This window comes from Epinephelus lanceolatus, chromosome 22 (genome assembly GCF_041903045.1).
Source record: "Epinephelus lanceolatus isolate andai-2023 chromosome 22, ASM4190304v1, whole genome shotgun sequence".
In the NCBI taxonomy this organism is placed as follows: Eukaryota; Metazoa; Chordata; class Actinopteri; order Perciformes; family Serranidae; genus Epinephelus; species Epinephelus lanceolatus.
This window is the reverse complement of record NC_135755.1, coordinates 34,826,028-34,841,588: the sequence shown is the minus strand read 5'-3', so window position 1 is coordinate 34,841,588 and position 15,561 is coordinate 34,826,028. Positions and strand designations below refer to the sequence as shown.

Genomic DNA, 15,561 nt, shown 5'->3' with positions numbered 1-15,561 from the left:
CTGGACTTATGACACAGACTAAAGGACATTTCTCTCTGTTACATACAAAGGGTTTTACTTCCTTGCGCTTTTATTCTATGTTACTCCTTTTGATTTTGTATTGGTATTGCTATTTTATATTTAACTCATATATAATTTCTGCTGCTTGTATTTGTTTTTGAAATAGAATAAATTTCATTAAAAAAAAAAAGTAAAGTGGGACACTATGAAAATTTGCACTCTGGACCAATTTACTGAATTTTTCTTATTTTTCTTATATATATATATATATATATATATATATATATATAAATATATATATACACATATATACATATACATATATATATACATACAAAGACTTGTTGTCGGTAGTGCATAGAGCACTTGTTAGGATTGTAATGAGTTCAGGAGGGTGGATGTGGCAATGGTGCAGCCAAAGGAAATATCTATACAGACACTATTACATGAACACTATTTTCAAACTTACCATACTAATGGTATGGTTGGAATCTGACAGGTTTACCTACATGTCATAGTACTGCTATTTTGTGTTATTTTGATTCACCCCAGTTTAGTGTTTTTATCATTATGGTTTATTTTCTTCTATTTTATCTATTAGTATACGTCAATCCTTACCTATTTTTTTTCTGGCATCTGTCTGGTGTTGTTTGGGGAGCTTGTTATTTATTTTTATTTTATTTTATTTTATTATTATTATTAACAATAATAATAATAATAATAATAATAATAATAATAATAATAATATTGCCTTTCTTTAGTCTGCCATTGGCTTCTGAAATGTAGGCTACAAGAAAGTTTTCATTTATTTAAAAATATGTATATTTTTAATACTTACTTAAAATGTTCTATGGTCTACATGATAGAAGAATAAGTAAAAGAGCTAGGAAAACTACCTAGATCTTTTATTGGTGTGGTATACATGCAGAAGTAATTCAACACCCAATCACATTATCTGGGTGTGTTTGTCCGACATTGAAAAATTTGATTAGTATTTTAGTCTCTTAAAGTCTCTATTCATTTTTTAAACCTTTCTCTAATATTACAGCAATATCTCAATATAACACCATGTGCATCACATTTGGGTTTAATCTATCAGTACTCTTTGTTTCAGGCATCCATATATATTTTTTTTTCTTCTGTAGTGCTTACAACAGAGCAGCCATACCAATCTTTTTCACTACGATTCCCAACAATTTGAATCAAAGGTTCCATATGCAACATTCAGAGCATTAATAAAGCAGCAAAGCATTATTTGCTATGTAAAGATACAGTGGAGTAAAGTAACTCCTTTGTGTGTTGTAATCTGAGCTTCTCTGTGGTTTGTAGTGGTAAGCTGGTTCAGCCCCACATGCATGTTAGTGCTTGTGTGTATTCCCACTGCCTTCGTCCCCCCTCGTAAATTAGCTCTGACAAAACTGTCGCTGTTGTTTATGGAGTAGTCGCTCAGCCCCCTCCATGTTGAGAACCATGTCCAGACAACCCATCCGCTCTAAATATTGCATACAGCCCCTTTAACCTCCAGTTAAATATGTTTTATCTTGTTCCATCACTGTAATGTTGTAAACTTCACTGTATTACATTATGTATTTGCTGAGTATGTTTTCACATTCATGTGCTCACCCTATATCTCAGTTTCACACCTGGACGTACCAGCCAGATCTTATGACATCAAAGAAATATACAGGCTACATAACCTTTGTTTTCATCCTCTATGTTTTACTGTTTTTATTGTTGCTGTTGTTACAAATCTGTCATTTACAGCAGACTTTATTCTTTTTATTTAACTTTATCATCTTTTTACTGCTTTTTATTGCTGTTTATCATTCTTGATAGACATTTCTGCTAGTTAATTTTTTTTATATGGACTTTTATCATCATTTTATTGTGATTGCTATTATATACCCGCTGAATGTGAACTCAGTTCATTGTGGTAAATGAGCTTAATGCTCAGTCAGTTTTCCCTGAATAAACAGTGGTTTAATGATGATGATGATGATGTCTGCTGTAAAACTGCACCTATTTGGGGCAACAAAAAAGTTTTTCTTGGGTTTGTCGGTACAACGGACAAATAAAAAAGAACGACAGAAGACCTGCACACCAATGTAACTGGGCTAGAAAGCCAAAAAATGTCCACAGGCTGAGATCAATGCAGAAATAGTCTATTTATTCAAGATATCTGTGCACAAAAGATGTGCTAAAATTGATAAAGAGTGAGAAAAACAGCAGCAAACATTTCAGGCATTGACTATCATGATGATAGTAATCTTAGCCTGTGGACCTTTTTGTGGCTTTCTCACCCAGTTACACTGGTGTGTGGGTATCTCCTCTGCCGTCCTTTATTGATGATGATGACGACATAATGTGGAAACCCCTTTCCTCCAGTGCACACACTGGCATACATTTGCATACTCATAGATCCTGTATTTTTAAAAAGAGAGAAGAAATAGTTGAAAAAGCCATCTTTGCCTTTGTACTTATTTTTTTGTTTTTGTTTTTATTTAATACACTTTTTGAACACTAAGTGGCAGTAACCTACAATGGGATTGCATTTGAACAGGAGGGGTAGATGCAGTGAGGTGTTTTGCATGCTTGGAGAAGCATTCAGTATTTTGACCTGGCTATTGTGTCTGCAGGTAGCCTGGCAGAAACTTAAATTTGGTTAGGCTACTAAATTGTGGGATTGACAATGTTCTGTCTGGATGCAAGAAAGGTTTTTAATATAATGGAAATTTTAAAAGAAAAGATAAACACCTGTGAAAATGTTTTGAGTTCTTCCGATACCAGTATCGGAAATGCCTCTGATACAACCAAGCCGGTATCACACAATTTATTAAAAAACTTAAAAGTAGTTTCACACCTGGATAAATGGCAGTTTTCCCAGATATCAGTTTTTCTCTGCTGCTTGAAAACAGTAGCCTAAACAGCAAGCTGCGTTGTGCAGCCCCTGGAATCTACTGTTTTAGAGTAGTGACAAACAACTGATTCCCAGTAAATAGTCAATCGTTAGTAAAATGTCAGCAATACTGACAGTATTTTACACTGGAAAATCCCACCAGTGAAAGGCAACATGTACAAGAAGGAAGCCTTTAGTTTCAGGGTTCTTAGTATACAGCTGTTACATTTTTTAAGTATTGATATCGGATCAATACTTGGTATCAGCCCATACACAAGTTCAGGTATCGGAACCGATATCAGGAAGGCAAAAGAGTACTGGAACTTTTCTAGAAATTTTGGTTTGTGCGTTACAGCTGATGCCTATGGCACAAGTCAATTACGTTTGCAGACACTGCAGCACCAGTGACTAAATGGAAAGCCACTATAGATGTGCTTTTTAAAGAATCTTGTGAACTGTTTGGGGAAAAATCAAATTTGACATTAGCTCCAGTTTGTGCCTCTCATACAATTGAGTCACAGAGGCTCTGCAGTGACTAGTATTTAGTGAGAGGGACACATCCCCCCAATATTCAATTACATGCTCAAAATGTATTGATAGAAAATATAAAGAAAATAAACTTGCTATGCCATCCATTAGCAAATTCACAATCATTAGCATGTTAATAATCATAAATGAACTTAATAAATGGCCATTGTTACTACTGGTTGTAGTATTACAGGGTACTGGAGTTCTGCATGTGGTTTGTGCAAGCAGTGTCGTCGCACTCCAGCAAGAGTCATTGCTTGACTGAGTAGGCAGGCTACAATCAATGCCAGACACTGTACTGCCTCTCTAGCCCCTTTTTCCCTGCCTCTTCGATGCAGGAATTTTACCCCGTTATGCTGCCTCATCATTCTGTATAAAAGGTACAATTGCGGAATGAGGGGACAGAGTTATCTTGCCTTAAGTCACCATCAGAGGTAGTAACAGAGCCGAAACGATATCTGTGTAAACCGGACAGCCAGCAAGACAGGATCATGGGTGGTACAGTGGTACGTTTTGATGACGTGTTATGCGTGTGACCTACCAAGTGAGATTTAAAAAGTAGTTGATAGCAGTTAGCAGCTAACTTAACGAAGAAGAACAACAGCTGAAAATGTCTACAGATTGGGAAAAAAATGAGGTCCAGGAGCTCCTTACCCTCTGAGCAGAGAACCAGATCTGCCCCCAAATAATGGACGGTGAATGATTGGTATTGCCATGTTATGCTATTGCTATTGTTTATGAAGCGCTGCCGACGTGTATATGTCATGCTAGAGGGCCTGTCATGCCTCTTCTAGCATACTGTTTAAAATCACACATTGGAGCATTATGAGGCTGCTGTTGGTTCTGTGTAAAAATGCAAAGTAGACATAATGAGGAGGGGACTTTGTAGCAGGCGGCACGGTGGTGTGGTGGTTAGCACTGTCGCCTCACAGCAAGAGGGTTCCCGGTTCGATCCCGGGTGTGGGAGCCCTTCTGTGCAGAGTTTGCATGTTCTCCCTGTGTCAGCGTGGGCTCTCTCTGGCTCCGGCTTCCTCCCACAGTCCAAGACATTAGGTTAACTGATAACTCTAAATTGTCCGTAGGTGTGAATGTGAGCGTGAATGGTTGTCTGTCTCTATGTGTCAGCCCTGCCAGGGTGTACCCTGCCTCTCACCCAATGTCAGCTGGGATAGGCTCCAGCCCCCCCGCGACCCTCAAGAGGATGAAGTGGTTAGAAGATGGATGGATGGAGTTTGTAGTGGCCCTGTGGTGTGATCTCTGTGTTAAAAGGGCTTCTATCATATTACATTTCAATTTATTAAAAAGTAGAAAGCTAAAATATAATATGAGTGTTACACAGCCAAGGCTGTATCACTGTCCATTATAGTTATTGTAAAGTGTTAGTATGTCATAAAAAAGGGAGGCTAATGAAAAAGTCATCTTATATTATGTCATAAAAGGTAATTAAAAAAAACATTGTCAAATGTCATAGTATAGTATGACATGAGAAAGACAGGAAAAAGTCAAGCCCCTTTTTTCCACTGCACAAAAAAACAGCACACATGTGGGTTTTTAGTATCAGTATTTATCGGCTCTGGCTTTGAACGGCAGTGATGGAGACACAACACCTGTGTGAATGCATTAATTTAGCCCCTTTAGCAGCGAGATGCAGTGACGCACCACCACAAAATACCATCTGTCTACACCCAAGCAGCACTCAAACATTGTTCCAGATTAGTCTGCACTGAGTTTAAAAGAGAGACTGAATAAGTAAGAAATACATAAAAAGAAGTAACCACCGTCAAGTTTTACAGGCCTCCATGCTGCCAACCTGTTTTCTGACCTGTCCGTGACATTGAATGTGACACACCAAAAACAAAACCCACACACACGGAAAGTCATACTTGTGTGCCGCAGAACCATATACACATTGCTTGACTGGCATTAGAAAAGAAGCCTATAGCCTATTTTTAGCAGGTACCGGTGTTCAACATACCCAGTGTTCACACGCTAATTTTGGTGGAAAAGGAGCATCAGTGTGTGCACTTTTCCTGTGTGGTCTTCAATCATATGCTGGCTCCCAAAGGGACTGTACACATGTCACATCTTTATCCGTCTGGAAAACACGAGGTAGGGAACTAGGTGCTACTCTGTACTCACTCTGTGGCAACTTTCAAGGGCGTGGTGGCAGGTTGTGTCTGAGGTTGCAAAGCATCCATAACCAGCACCGTAGCCTACTAACCAGAAATCCTAAATGCAGAGCTGATCTTCTTCTAGGTGTTGTTTTGTAAGTGTACATTGGGCCAAATATATTGTTGGAGGGACAGATATAAAGCCCTCGCAGCCCTGCACTAAAATGAGGGCTGAGCCAAATACTCATATGAAACTAGTATTAGGTATGGATAATGTACTTTTATGAGTATCATACGAGTAAAATGCGTCATTATCTGTACTTGTGATAAAGAAAAATCCTCATTTGGGTGGCTGTGTTTAATCTATTACTCTTGTGATTATCTGAAGCTATTTTGAGGTTGTTCTGTAAATACTTATCTCATTGGTAATAGATATTGCAACTTCTGATTAATCCATTTAAATTTCAGGCTTAAAATAATAACTTCTGATTAGACTCAACCCACTTCTGGGACAAATACAGATACAGATAATGTTGTTTACTTGCTCATCCCTAACTAATATGATCACCTTCTTTTCCATATTTACCAGCTGTGATTGGTTAGTCCTCCTCACATAACATGCGGTGCACGCTGCGATGTTCCAAAAGTTGAACTCCGTTTATTTCAGAGCGCACTCTGGTGGTTGAGCACGCCTGCCACATGTTTACATTGAAAACAATGAATTTGAGTGCACAAAAAACCAACATGTGTATGGTCCCTAAAATATGAAAACTTTGAGGACTCCTGATCAAAGATTTTTGCTTCCAAATGCTCTAAAATTGTCAGTATAATTGTTAGGTTTCTAAGAGTCCCCCCCATTGTTAGGTGATTACAGCCCTGCACAGTGGTAACTGATGATTTCTCAAAAAAAATAAAAAATAAAAAATAAAAAAAAAAGATAAAGATAAAGAAAATATGTTGTAAAAATTTCATCCAGATGATTTGAAGAGTCTTTATAGATTCTGGAAATACATAAATAACGATGGTAAGTGTTTTTAAACGACCTTCTGGGTTTTGAAACACGATCTGCTATCCTTCAGAGAAACTGTGATGGTTTCCTGTGTGAGCAGAATGCTAATGAAAAGCACAGACTGGAGCTAGCCCCCCCCCCCACACACACACACGATCATTTATTGCTGTGTTTATATAATTATATATATTATCTATATGTCTAAGCAGAGATGGCTTTAAATTGTAGCACATCCGTATGTATTGTGCACTTTTAGATCAGGTTAGGATCATTCAGCGTTGCTGACATTTGTCACTTGGGCAAAATTAAACCGTAGCTGATTTTATTTTGAAAGGACTGGCAGGAAGTGGCACCGTGTGGGAGTGTCTCAGGGTGCCATAGTGAACGCCTTGTATGCGGCTTTCGAGTGAGACAGAGCTGAACTGAAGGCTGCAGAGAAAAACGGAACGGTGACAAATCCCGTGATCTAGCCGCTGTATTCTCACTTTGTACCGACTGTTGGTGTGTGTGGAGACCGGAGTGATGGCTAACCGCTCTCTGTGGTCACTGTGCCTGCTGCTGGCGCTGCTGCTGCCGCTGGAAGGTAAGGCTTTGTCCTGCACACCTCAGCATATCCACATGTTCTGCCTTTTGTGCCGCACTTTGATTCAAGGCCGAGTAACGGTCCACCGGCCTGGAGGCAGACGTTACAGAGACAGAGAGCACAGAGCCGCCTATTACATGTACACTCAGAATAATGTTTTTTTATTATTCATACACGCCTTATAGATTTTATTATCGATGCTTTATTCAATTAGTGAGGCTCCATTTACTCCAGATATTGCTAGATGTTAACCAGCTGGAACAAATTCAGTAATTACACATTATTACATAAATTTATTGCAATCAAATGTGTAGATGTATATAGAGTTTGTTATAGTAACGTCTGTTCCATTATTGTTTGATATGATATAGATCAAAGTCATGTGGCACCACCCACTGTATTCTGTCTGTCTGCCTGCAGCTGCACATGCCATGCTGACAATGATGTCACTCTCACTGCTGATTAATATGAAAAGTTAGTCACTTCAAGGTGAATATTTTAAAAGCAAATGATTTAATCCACTATAGCACCTGTCCTCGCATCACAATTACCTCCACCTTACATCACCGTCACCACCATCACCACCACCCAGACAACCAGGTGCAGAGGAGCTCCTGTCATTTGATTCTTTTATTCAGAGGTCTGCATGATAACCCATGGTTTTAATGTATGGGCTGACTGAAAAGCTGCAGTGCAGTCATAACCAGAAAAAGGATGATTTAACCAGTCAGTGGTTGTCTGGTAAAGGAAATGCTATGATGCAAAGTAGGTAAATGAGATGCAAATTGTGTGAATTCATTTTGGCTCACCAAGCTGGGGGGTCAGATTTGGGCATAAGATTGAAAACCCTTATGTCAGGTAACATATATATATTTTAAATAATTGTTTTAGGGGTTAGTTGAGGTAAGGTTAAGATTTGATGTTGGTAAGGACTGAATGAAGGTAGTACTTCTATCTCTGCTGTGACTTTTAATCCCCTGGTGTCCGCTGATAGCACATAACCAATACCAGTGCTCTCTTTCCCCCGAATTCAAAATATGTGTACCGCTCTGCTTGGAGCTCACTGGAATCATTATTACACAAGGTAACATGTGGCCAGGGATGGCTGTTGACCTAAAAACTGAGCTGAAGCTGCATTAGTGTGGATTAGTCACATCTGGCTGGTACCCTTGGCATTGGGTACTGGTTGGGTGGGGCAGCCTAGTGTGCCTAGGGTAGACTGTATAGGCCAGGGGGGTGATGGACTTGTTGTACATCTGACTTTTACACTGAAGTTCCTGTCACTGAGATAAAGATAACCTTTAATCAGATAAAAAAAGTCTGTTTTTATTAGCTGTAACTATCAGAAAATCCTTGTTTTTAGTGACACCTCTCTTCTTATGTGAACTGAAGTCAGCAACCAGTTGCTCAGGCTTGCAGTCCATAGCCACGAGCGAGCCTAGAGCATTGGCCAAAACAGTGACCAGCACAAGGCTGACTGTGATTTACCGTTATCAGGTTGATAGAATGCTGAAAAATTAGTTACTTAAAAAATAAATTACTTATTTAGAAAAGCGGTACTGTCTGCAGTTTTACTACATTTAATTTGGACCATTGGCTCCATGATATTAGCTTGTTGGAAGCCCTCTGCATCACTTTTGGCTAGTACAAAGCAATTTGTATCATTGTATCATTTACTATTGGCTACATACCATTTATCATAATACATACGTTAGAAGTTGGTATCATGAATCACATTAGCTTGTGAAGTATTTTGGCAAGCTAGCCAACTGACGTATCCAATCTTACAGTATTTTGCTAGTCATAACATTAGCAGACAAGCAAGTTAAGGTTAGCCAGCTAGCTTAAATGAAGCTCTGCTTTATGGAACTGGTGTTAGTAAGAATAAGAATAACTTTATTCATCCCCAGTAGTGTTAGTTGCTTCATAAAGTTAGCTGATAAATTAATTACCAAATGGCAAACTACCCAATTTACCAGCCAGATCAGCTCTGGAGTCTTGATGAATAAGATGATGTTAATCACTCAGTAGTATTGCTACTTTAGCTAACTAGCCAGTTGTTCGCATTAACAAGCAAGCTAATGTTAGCCAAGACCCCAGCCCTGAGGTTCACAATGGCAGCGCTGGGTCTAACCCTTGTAACAGCAGCAACAGAAAGTTTGCTTAATTGGTTTTAGTCGGTGGTCAGGGATCACATCCCCAGCGCTCGGTTGCGTCGGCAGGCCCACCATAACGGAAACACAGCATTGACTCTAGGTTGTGGTGTGTGCCGTTCATTTGTTGACGTTAGTAGATGATATTCCCTTTTGTGTATATTCCCTTCGTATTTTTTTTATCTATATTGTTCCTACTTTTTTATCTATTTAATTGAGTGTGGATTTAGTTGATATTTTTTCTGGTATTCATTGCAGTCAGTAATGGGAGAATTTCAGTGTACAGGGAAACGTATTTCCTCATTGTGCATATGACAATAAACACTTTGAATCTTGAATCTTGAATCTAGAATCCCTTTCTTAACTAATGTTAGCTAGTGTTGTACACAGTTAGCGCTGTAGCAGAGCTGAAGCGAGGAAAGGCAATTGGGAATGCCAGGCCCCCAGAAGTGTGCTGGGCTTTGAAGCCAATTTTCACAGTGGCCATACAGTGAAATTTCAACTCTCAGGTCTGTTCTGGTGGTACCACTGGGCTCAAAAAGACTTAGGCCATAGACCATAGACTTCCATTGGTAAAAAGACATCTGTAAACCAGTGGATCAATTTTTTTGAGCGTCACAATTCCTGCGAAATGACACGATCCACTGTCAGGAGTTAAACCATTCGGTCCGATAACATTTGGAAAGTCTAAAAGAACAGCAAGATTAAATCACTTAATTTTCATTCAGTTCAGTGGAAGAAGCCAGCTCGGCCAGTGAAAGTCACTAGTGCACTTGCTCTGTGGGCCCAATGATGCGGAAGCAGTGCCAGTCATCGAGGTACTGCAGAAATAGAGCTTTATTGGCTTCACGTGCCACTGAGCAACTTTCATAGGAATGAATGGGGACCCGTCTTCAGTGCTGTATCCAGGTCTCTAAATACATCCATGGGGAATGTGCATAACATCACATCCTTTGGATTTTTCCCGCAAAATTTGTCCCAAGTCCGTTCATCCGTTGGCCATAAAAAAACAACAAATATATGAAAAAAAATCTAACGTTACATTAGCACCTTAAAAAGAGAAGCCTACTCTACTGATTTAGCATTGCACTCCTATAACACTGTCAGACTCACAATGGAAGCAGAACAGGAGAAAGCGTCTTTACTTCCTTGTAAAAACCTGGTGCCTACATTACCCACAATGCAACTTGATGGCCAACAGTTTTGTTCATTGTCAAACTTGTACTCTTTGGACCGCACTGATGTTGATTCAAGTGACATCACATGAGAACATTAATAAGACATCACACACCTCACACAATTAATGCTTTATACCATACATGTATAATAATAATAGCTAGATACCAGACTGCAATATGGTGCCTGTTCAATGCAATGGAATTGCTTGTCTAGCGCATATGCCAAAAAAAGTTTCTAGCTTCTGGGTTTTATTTTTGGGGTTTGTCACCCACTGAATTTGCATAGTAGTGTTTCTTTTGCTGGCTCCGCCCATGTGTTCCTGCTCAGCTCATAGACATCACATTGTGAACATATCACAGATTTCTGAATTGCTTTTCTCAGCTTCAGGAAAGTTGTACAAATAAAAAACCTTCATGGCTCAAGAATTCATACTAGAAAGGGTCATAATTGACTGTGTTTGCAGTTTGAGGTTGCCTGTCATAAGTTTAAAAGATGTCTCTTTTCTATCAGTGGTCTATGGGGAAAATGCTTTTAGTCCACTTTTTCCCCCTCTGCTCTAATACAGCAACTGGCCACTGCGAAAAATTGGAAGCATGGCTGAGCAGTGTTCCTGGGGGCCTGATTCATACTCATCCACATTTGACGAGTAACTACACCCAGGTTTAAAATCCTGCTTACACTGCAATCTAATGGTAGTAGCATGTTCTGTCTGCACACTGTGCATGACACCATAGTAGAACATCACATTTACAAGTAAAACAGAACAGACCACATCTAACTGCGATGATGGTTGTCACTGCTAGAAGGCTTGGACATTTCAACCTTTTGAGGTTGGTGCAGTAGTGTGTCTTCACATTAACTTTAGTGAGGAGTTACTCTTTAAGGTTATAAGACAGCCAGTTTGCCCAGTGGCAGCTCATGTAAGAGAAAGGCCAGGTAATCATTTGGGAAGCTTTTATTACCGGACAATATTTCCGTAACTTTTAGACATACATGGTAATTTATGAACATAGGGTTTTAAACTTGTTTAACATCTGGTGGAGCTAATTCATGTAGCATTTTATGTTAGGCGTCCGAGTGGTGAAGTGGCCTCAGGCTCAATAATTGTAATGGTCCTGGTTTTATTCCAGCTGGGTGCCTTTGTTACATGTCACCCCTCTAACTGTCTCTTAGTGTTTCCTGCCTGTCTCTGTTGTCAGCTATCGAATGAGGGAAAAATGGAGAAGAAATCATTTAGAACAGGAAGGCTAGACTGAAGTTACAAGATAAGATAGGAACTGATTTCCAGTGGTAATTATGTGTGACAGCAGAACAACAACAACAACAACAACAAAAAAACAGATACAAGAATTAGATAGAAACAGATAGAGCATAGTGGAGGAACAAATACCTCAAACTACAGCATAAATTGGTATTAAGTCCTTGACCTGTAAAGTAGGAAATCAGTCTTTCTACTTTTTGTTGTTGACGTGTGTGTGTGTGCTGTGTAATGTGAGCTTCTCTGTGAGTTGTTTAGTAAAGGGGCCAGCCACACGTCTTCTGCTGCTATGCAATCATATGGTGGTTCAGTCAATTAATTATTCATTTGTAACTTTAAATCATATAAGATACAACTGCAGTGAAATGTGATCATGTCAGCTCCTTCAACTTGTGCACTGTAATTTAGTCATTTTTGCCTCTTACTACATTATAGGCTGCTGCTTTATAATTGTCCATGTTTCCAGACAGGCTCCAGTATGTGTTAATGGAGTCCCACATAGTTGTGGTAATTCATGGTTTCTGATTATGGCATAATTAACTGTAGACTGGGGTACAGTTGCTTCTGTTGTTTTACAAATTAAATCCACTGCAAACACATTGAATTGATTGCTGTCATTGGTAACATTAACGGTTGTATCCTGGAACGGCTCTGGACTATGATTGGCTCCATCTCTTGCATACAGGGCATGTATTGTAATTTGTTAACATATCTTGATCTCAACAAGATGGCCGCATGGTCACTCCCCTTGAACTCGGGCAGCAACTCCACTCTGTGGCTGCCTCTGAATGGCGCATAGCAGTGATTTATAATGCTTATTCCCCTTGTGATGCAGGGCGAGCAGGAATGGGACAGCACCTCACATTCCCTCTGTCATACCAGTCCTTATTCACCATAAAGCACACGCCTCCTCTCAGAATCCTCTGCTCTGTTGGCATGTCGGCATATAGAAAAGAGTTACCTGGTTGAATGGCGCTTCCAGAACTAAGCAAAGTTTTGCTGATACACAGGATATTACAGTTCCTGATATCCTGTGGGAAACTGATGCAGGTACATTATCTAGTTTATTATCTGATGCCAGTACAATGGCTATGACTGTTGAGTGACTCGCAGCCGCACACCACAAAAAGCACCACCAACACTTGCAAAACAGACATAAGAGCATAAATTTAGCCCAAATTTAGCAGAAACGACAGAGAGCCAACCAGAACATTTGCACCTGTGTCATTTACCGCTAATCTTGGGACAGCAGCGTCACAGAAACGCAGAGCCCACCTTTTGCTTCCCTCCCAATTAACACACTTAGCTCTGTTGACACCATGGATGTATTAAGAGACCTGGTTACAGTGTTTTTTATATATATATATTAGGGCTGCCACTAACGATTATTTTCATTGTCGACCAATCTGTCGATTATTTCTTCGATTAGGCGACTAATCATTTCATCGAAAAATGCGTTAAAATGTTGAAAAATGTCAGTCTCTCCTGTCCAAACCCCAAAATTACGTCATCTAATGTCTTGTTTTGTACTCATGCCAAAGGGTTTTAGTTCACTATCATGGGAGAGTGTGTAAAGCTGCCAATATCTGAACGTAAGAAGCTGCAGTAAGAGTATTTTGGGGTACTTTTATAGTACTTTTCTATGAAAAATGACTCAAATCGATTAGTCGACTACTAAAATAGTCACAGATTATTTTAATAGTTGATTAGTCATCGATTAGTCGACTAATTGTGGCAGCCCTAATATATATATATACAGTACAGGCCAAAAGTTTGGACACACCTTCTCATTCAATGCGTTTTCTTTATTTTCATGACTATTTACATTGTAGATTCTCACTGAAGGCATCAAAACTATGAATGAACACATGTGGCGTTATGTACTTAACAAAAAAAGGTGAAATAACTGAAAACATGTTTTATATTCTAGTTTCTTCAAAATAGCCACCCTTTGCTCTGATTACTGCTTTGCACACTCTTGGCATTCTCTCCATGAGCTTCAAGAGGTAGTCACCTGAAATGGTTTTCCAACAGTCTTGAAGGAGTTCCCAGAGGTGTTTAGCACTTGTTGGCCCCTTTGCCTTCACTCTGCGGTCCAGCTCACCCCAAACCATCTGGATTGGGTTCAGGTCCGGTGACTGTGGAGGCCAGGTCATCTGCCGCAGCACTCCATCACTCTCCTTCTTGGTCAAATAGCCCTTACACAGCCTGGAGGTGTGTTTGGGGTCATTGTCCTGTTGAAAAATAAATGATCGTCCAACTAAACGCAAACCGGATGGGATGGCATGTCGCTGCAGGATGCTGTGGTAGCCATGCTGGTTCAGTGTGCCTTCAATTTTGAATAAATCCCCAACAGTGTCACCAGCAAAACACCCCCACACCATCACACCTCCTCCTCCATGCTTCACAGTGGGAACCAGGCATGTGGAATCCATCCGTTCACCTTTTCTGCGTCTCACAAAGACACGGCGGTTGGAACCAAAGATCTCAAATTTGGACTCATCAGACCAAAGCACAGATTTCCACTGGTCTAATGTCCATTCCTTGTGTTTCTTGGCCCAAACAAATCTCTTCTGCTTGTTGCCTCTCCTTAGCAGTGGTTTCCTAGCAGCTATTTGACCATGAAGGCCTGATTGGCGCAGTCTCCTCTTAACAGTTGTTCTAGAGATGGGTCTGCTGCTAGAACTTTGTGTGGCATTCATCTGGTCTCTGATCTGAGCTGCTGTTAACTTGCGATTTCTGAGGCTGGTGACTCGGATGAACTTATCCTCAGAAGCAGAGGTGACTCTTGGTCTTCCTTTCCTGGGTCGGTCCTCATGTGTGCCAGTTTCGTTGTAGTGCTTGATGGTTTTTGCGACTCCACTTGGGGACACATTTTAAGTTTTTGCAATTTTCCGGACTGACTGACCTTCATTTCTTAAAGTAATGATGATAATGGCCACTTGTTTTTCTTTAGTTAGCTGATTGGTTCTTGCTATAATATGAATTTTAACAGTTGTCCAATAGGGCTGTTGGCTGTGTATTAACCTGACTTCTGCACAACACAACTGATGGTCCCAATCCCATTGATAAAGCAAGAAATTCCACTAATTAACCCTGATAAGGCACACCTGTGAAGTGGAAACCATTTCAGGTGACTACCTCTTGAAGCTCATGGAGAGAATGCCAAGAGTGTGCAAAGCAGTAATCAGAGCAAAGGGTGGCTATTTTGAAGAAACTAGAATATAAAACATGTTTTCAGTTATTTCACCTTTTTTTGTTAAGTACATAACTCCACATGTGTTCATTCATAGTTTTGATGCCTTCAGTGAGAATCTACAATGTAAATAGTCATGAAAATAAAGAAAACGCATTGAATGAGAAGGTGTGTCCAAACTTTTGGCCTGTACTGTATATATATATATATATATATATATATATAAATGGTCTCCCAAATGTATGCTGATAATACTGTGATCTGTGATTTTAATGCATGTAAGATCTCATTTTCCAGAGTATCAATACACAGGTACCACCTGCGCTTTGTCACTCTGTCTTTTGATAAATTTTTTAAATGTAATGCCCTGAATTTAAATTTATTAGCGTGGTACTGAAAATCAAGAAAATCAAATATCAATATTTTTCAAGGTATTGGATTGAAGGTGGAAATTCCAGTATTGTGAAATCACTAGTATAGTGAAAAACAGAATCATTTGTGTCCTTATCAAATCAAGACAAGATGTCATAGCATAGTGTATTGATGAATTAATTTTATATTTGCCAGCAATGCTGGTTAATGTATAATTTTTGTCAGTTACACCCTTCAGATTGAGGGTTAGAAATACAACAAACAAATGTGAACAGC

At 39.5% G+C, this 15,561-nt stretch overlaps 1 protein-coding gene across 1 annotated transcript in view; it reads left to right on the top strand.

Annotated features, from left to right (window-relative positions):
• Window positions 1–6,907: 6,907 nt before the first annotated feature.
• Window positions 6,908–15,561, top strand: part of cd99l2 (CD99 molecule-like 2) — a 33,958-nt gene continuing 25,304 nt past the window's right edge. The window contains exon 1 of the mRNA XM_033609946.2: window positions 6,908–7,127. Coding sequence (XP_033465837.1) covers window positions 7,067–7,127 — 61 coding nt within the window. The 5' untranslated portion in view covers window positions 6,908–7,066. The remainder of the gene's footprint in view (window positions 7,128–15,561) is intronic.